At 66.6% G+C, this 3,150-nt stretch overlaps 1 protein-coding gene across 1 annotated transcript; it reads right to left on the reverse strand.

Moving 5' to 3' along the window:
* Window positions 1-283: 283 nt before the first annotated feature.
* On the reverse strand, window positions 284-2,730 carry FBXO39 (F-box protein 39). The gene is made up of 3 exons (XM_044250547.1): window positions 1,705-2,730; window positions 820-996; window positions 284-412 (listed from the first exon to the last, which is right to left on the reverse strand). The coding sequence occupies exons 1-3, from the start codon at window positions 2,728-2,730 to the stop codon at window positions 284-286; spliced, it is 1,332 nt and encodes a 443-aa protein (XP_044106482.1).
* Window positions 2,731-3,150: the final 420 nt, after the last annotated feature.

Raw genomic sequence — 3,150 nt, forward strand, 5'->3', positions numbered from 1 at the left:
GAGCGCCCGCCCCTGGGAGGACCCGCGGCTGTGTAGGGTCAGGGGGGATGGTCAGTGGAGGAGGGGCGACTCAGAGGGCCTGAGGGCGGGTGCGAGGAAGCCGAGTCACAGGGCGCGCGCAACAGAGCAGACACCGGGCCCGGGTCGCTGGTAAAGATAGCACTTTTAAGTCCCGCCACGGCGGGTCGCAGCCTTCGCGGGTCGCGGGCCGGGGCGGGACCCGCAAAAGGGAGTCGGGTGAGCAGGAGAGGGCGGGGCGCCGGGGACGCGCTCGGGGCGCTCGCTACATCATGGGGTACGCGATGACCAGGTAGTTGAGCTCCGCGTCGATGAGTTTCCGGTACTTCCTGTGGATCTCGCGCAGCGTCCGGTCCTCGTCGTTCGTCTCATATCTGTTCGTGTAGATCCTCACCTGCGCCGGCACCGACACAGGGCGCGCTCGGGGGAGCCGCCCTCGGAATCCCGCGCCCCAAGTCCCCGAGTCCCGGCCCCGCGTCCCGGCCCCGCTCCCCGCGTCCCCGCGTCCCCGCCCCGAGCCCCGCGTCCCCGCCCCGCGTCTCGCGCCCCACGTCCACGCCCCTCTCCTCGCATCCCCACCCCCGCGCCCCAAGTCCCCGCCCCGCTCCCCGCACCCGGCGCCCCGCACCCATCCCAGCCGCGGGCGAAGGGAGCCCTGACTCCCGTCGGCGAAGCCAACACATGCCCCCCTCCACTGCCCTCCCCCGCCGCCCTGGGCACACAGTCCAGGGCGCGCATCCGGGACTCTGGCGGGAGCAAGGCCTGCCCAGCGCCGGCTCTGAGCCCGGGCCTAGAGCCTACCTTGAGAGTGCGCAGGGCGCACTGCCCTTCCTCCTGACTCTTCAGGACTCGCTCCACAAACTTGACGTCCAGGAAAGCCCAGATCTTCAAGTACAGCAGCTTCCGGCAGGACAAGACCAGCAGGTGCAGCTCCTCGTCCAGGGACTCGTGGTGGTTGTTGAACTCAAATGTCAGTTTCTGGAAAAGCACCAGTGGGGATGGAGGTGGGCGGACTCGCAGGGACCCCCGGCTGGGTCACTCCCCCACAGCCCTGTCGTCCTGCTTGCTGTGGTCCAGAGTCCCCAGGGAAGAGACGAAGAGACGGGGCAGGCACCTGGGGTTCAGAGACCACAGCGCTGGTCCCAGCCCCATGGCCAACTGGCCAGCCACCGTCCTTGAGCCCCTCCACACGCGGAAGGATGGCAATGGCGAGGTGAGCAGCCCTCCTGCTGCTGGTGGTATTTATAGGGACTGATAGGAATCACCCAGCCCTCTGTGCGGCCCTTGGGAGGGACAAAGCGATCCTGATTTAACCCCCGGGGAAGCTGGCAGGTTAGAGAAGAGCCCACAGCTCTGGCCTCCTCAGTGACTTGGTCTCTCTGGTTTGGACTCACTGATGCCTGTGCTGCTGGGAGCTGCGAGGGGGACTGCCGTCCCCCAGGGAGGCCCCTTCTTGCTCAGAGCGGCATGCAGGGGCTTTCCTTGGTGGGCAGCCAACCAGAGAATCCCTTGTGTCCCACGCAGACATGAGCCGCCATCACCTGCTGTGATCTTGGCGGGGGGATGCTGGTCTCTGGGAGCATGCCGGCCCCATCGGGAGCCTCTCGCTGGTGGGGAGGGTGGGACAGGGGACACCGGTGACCTGAGCGGCAGCCCGTCCTCCGCGGCCTCCCGGGCCCCACGCACCTGCAGAGTGTGGCGGAAGGTGGGCAGGAGGTGGGTGAGCGTGGGCCGCATGGACCAGTCGGGGTCGCTGAAGTAGCAGCTCCGCAGGCTGAGGCTGCGCACAGGGACCTCAGGCAGGAGGATGCGTACCAGGCGCTCGTACTTCAGGACGCGCTCGAAGAAGAAGTTCACCTTCAGGTTGGTGGCGTGCCTGGCCAGCTTGGCCCAGGACATGCCCCAGATGACCTGGCTGTGAGGGTCATGGATGTGGCACTTGACGTTCAGGGCCCACAGGGTGCCGGCGCTGCTCTGGCACAGCGCCTCGAGCAGCTCGTCCGACACGCAGCTGTAGTTGAGCGTGAGGGACGAGAGGCCGCGGAAGGCGGCCATGGTGCTGCGGAAGCGTGCGCTGCTGTACACGGCCAGGTGGTGGCTGAAGAAGTCCTCCAGGTTGAGCTGCGACACGGCGCTCTGGCCGCGCGGGTGACTCAGGGCGCCCAGCAGCCCACAGCCCTGCTCCACGGTCAGCCGCGCGCCCTTGAGGCTCAGGCAGCTCAGGTGCTTCCCCACCTTCTTCAGGAAGCAGCTCAGGCTCTTGAGGAAGGAGCTGCGGGTGCTGCTGCGCCAGACCAGGCGGTCCAGCTCCAGGTGCTGCACGGACAGAGACCTCAGACGGCTGTTGTTCTTGCCCAGACACGCCAGGAGGCCCCGCATGGTGACCTGGAACTTCTTGGTCAGGACGGCGTTGTACGGGTTCAGGAATTTGATCTCCAGGTGCTCCAGGTAGCGGCCGAACTTCTTGACGTACCAGAGCGCGGACGCGAACTCAGACGCGTGCACCCGGGAGGGCCGCCCGCTGAACGTGATGGTCCTGTACCGCCACAGGTCGGCTGAGAACATCGTCTGGTTCCACTTCCTGCAGACCAGCGCGGCCCGGGACCGGTCCCTGTCTCCCAGCCACCAGAAGACGCGACGCAGGCACACATCGGGCAGTCTGGCCCAGCAGCCCTGGTCTTGGGGCGGGGGTGGCTGGCTGTCTTCATCCATCGAGGAACCGGGGTGTCCACAGCAGCCGTGTGCTAGGCAGGGCTTCCAAAAATGAGGAAAGAAAAGCAGTCACTCCTTTTCTGTGGGGAGTAGAAAGGAAGAACCGTTACTCACCTAGCGGAAACGAGACCCAGCGAAGGGATGCGCGCTCCGCGTGGGTAGCAGGCCCCGTGTGGGTGCAGGTGGGGTCTGTCATAGAGCTGCCTGGCAGGGCACCCCTGCAAGGACTCGGTTTGCTGGGGGAGCCCCCTGGGGTCCCACCCCGGACTCAGTTACAGCACGGCAGGAGACGTGAGAAGTCTCGGGCGTGTTCGCGGTGCAGGGGGCACAAAGGGGGTGATTAATTCTGTCTGGGGAAGGAGGGAGTGGACAGGGCTGCTCAGAGGAGGTGGCCCCCGGGCAGGGCTTTGCAGGGTGAAT

Source organism: Neovison vison, chromosome 5 (genome assembly GCF_020171115.1).
Source record: "Neovison vison isolate M4711 chromosome 5, ASM_NN_V1, whole genome shotgun sequence".
NCBI lineage: Eukaryota > Metazoa > Chordata > Mammalia > Carnivora > Mustelidae > Neogale > Neogale vison.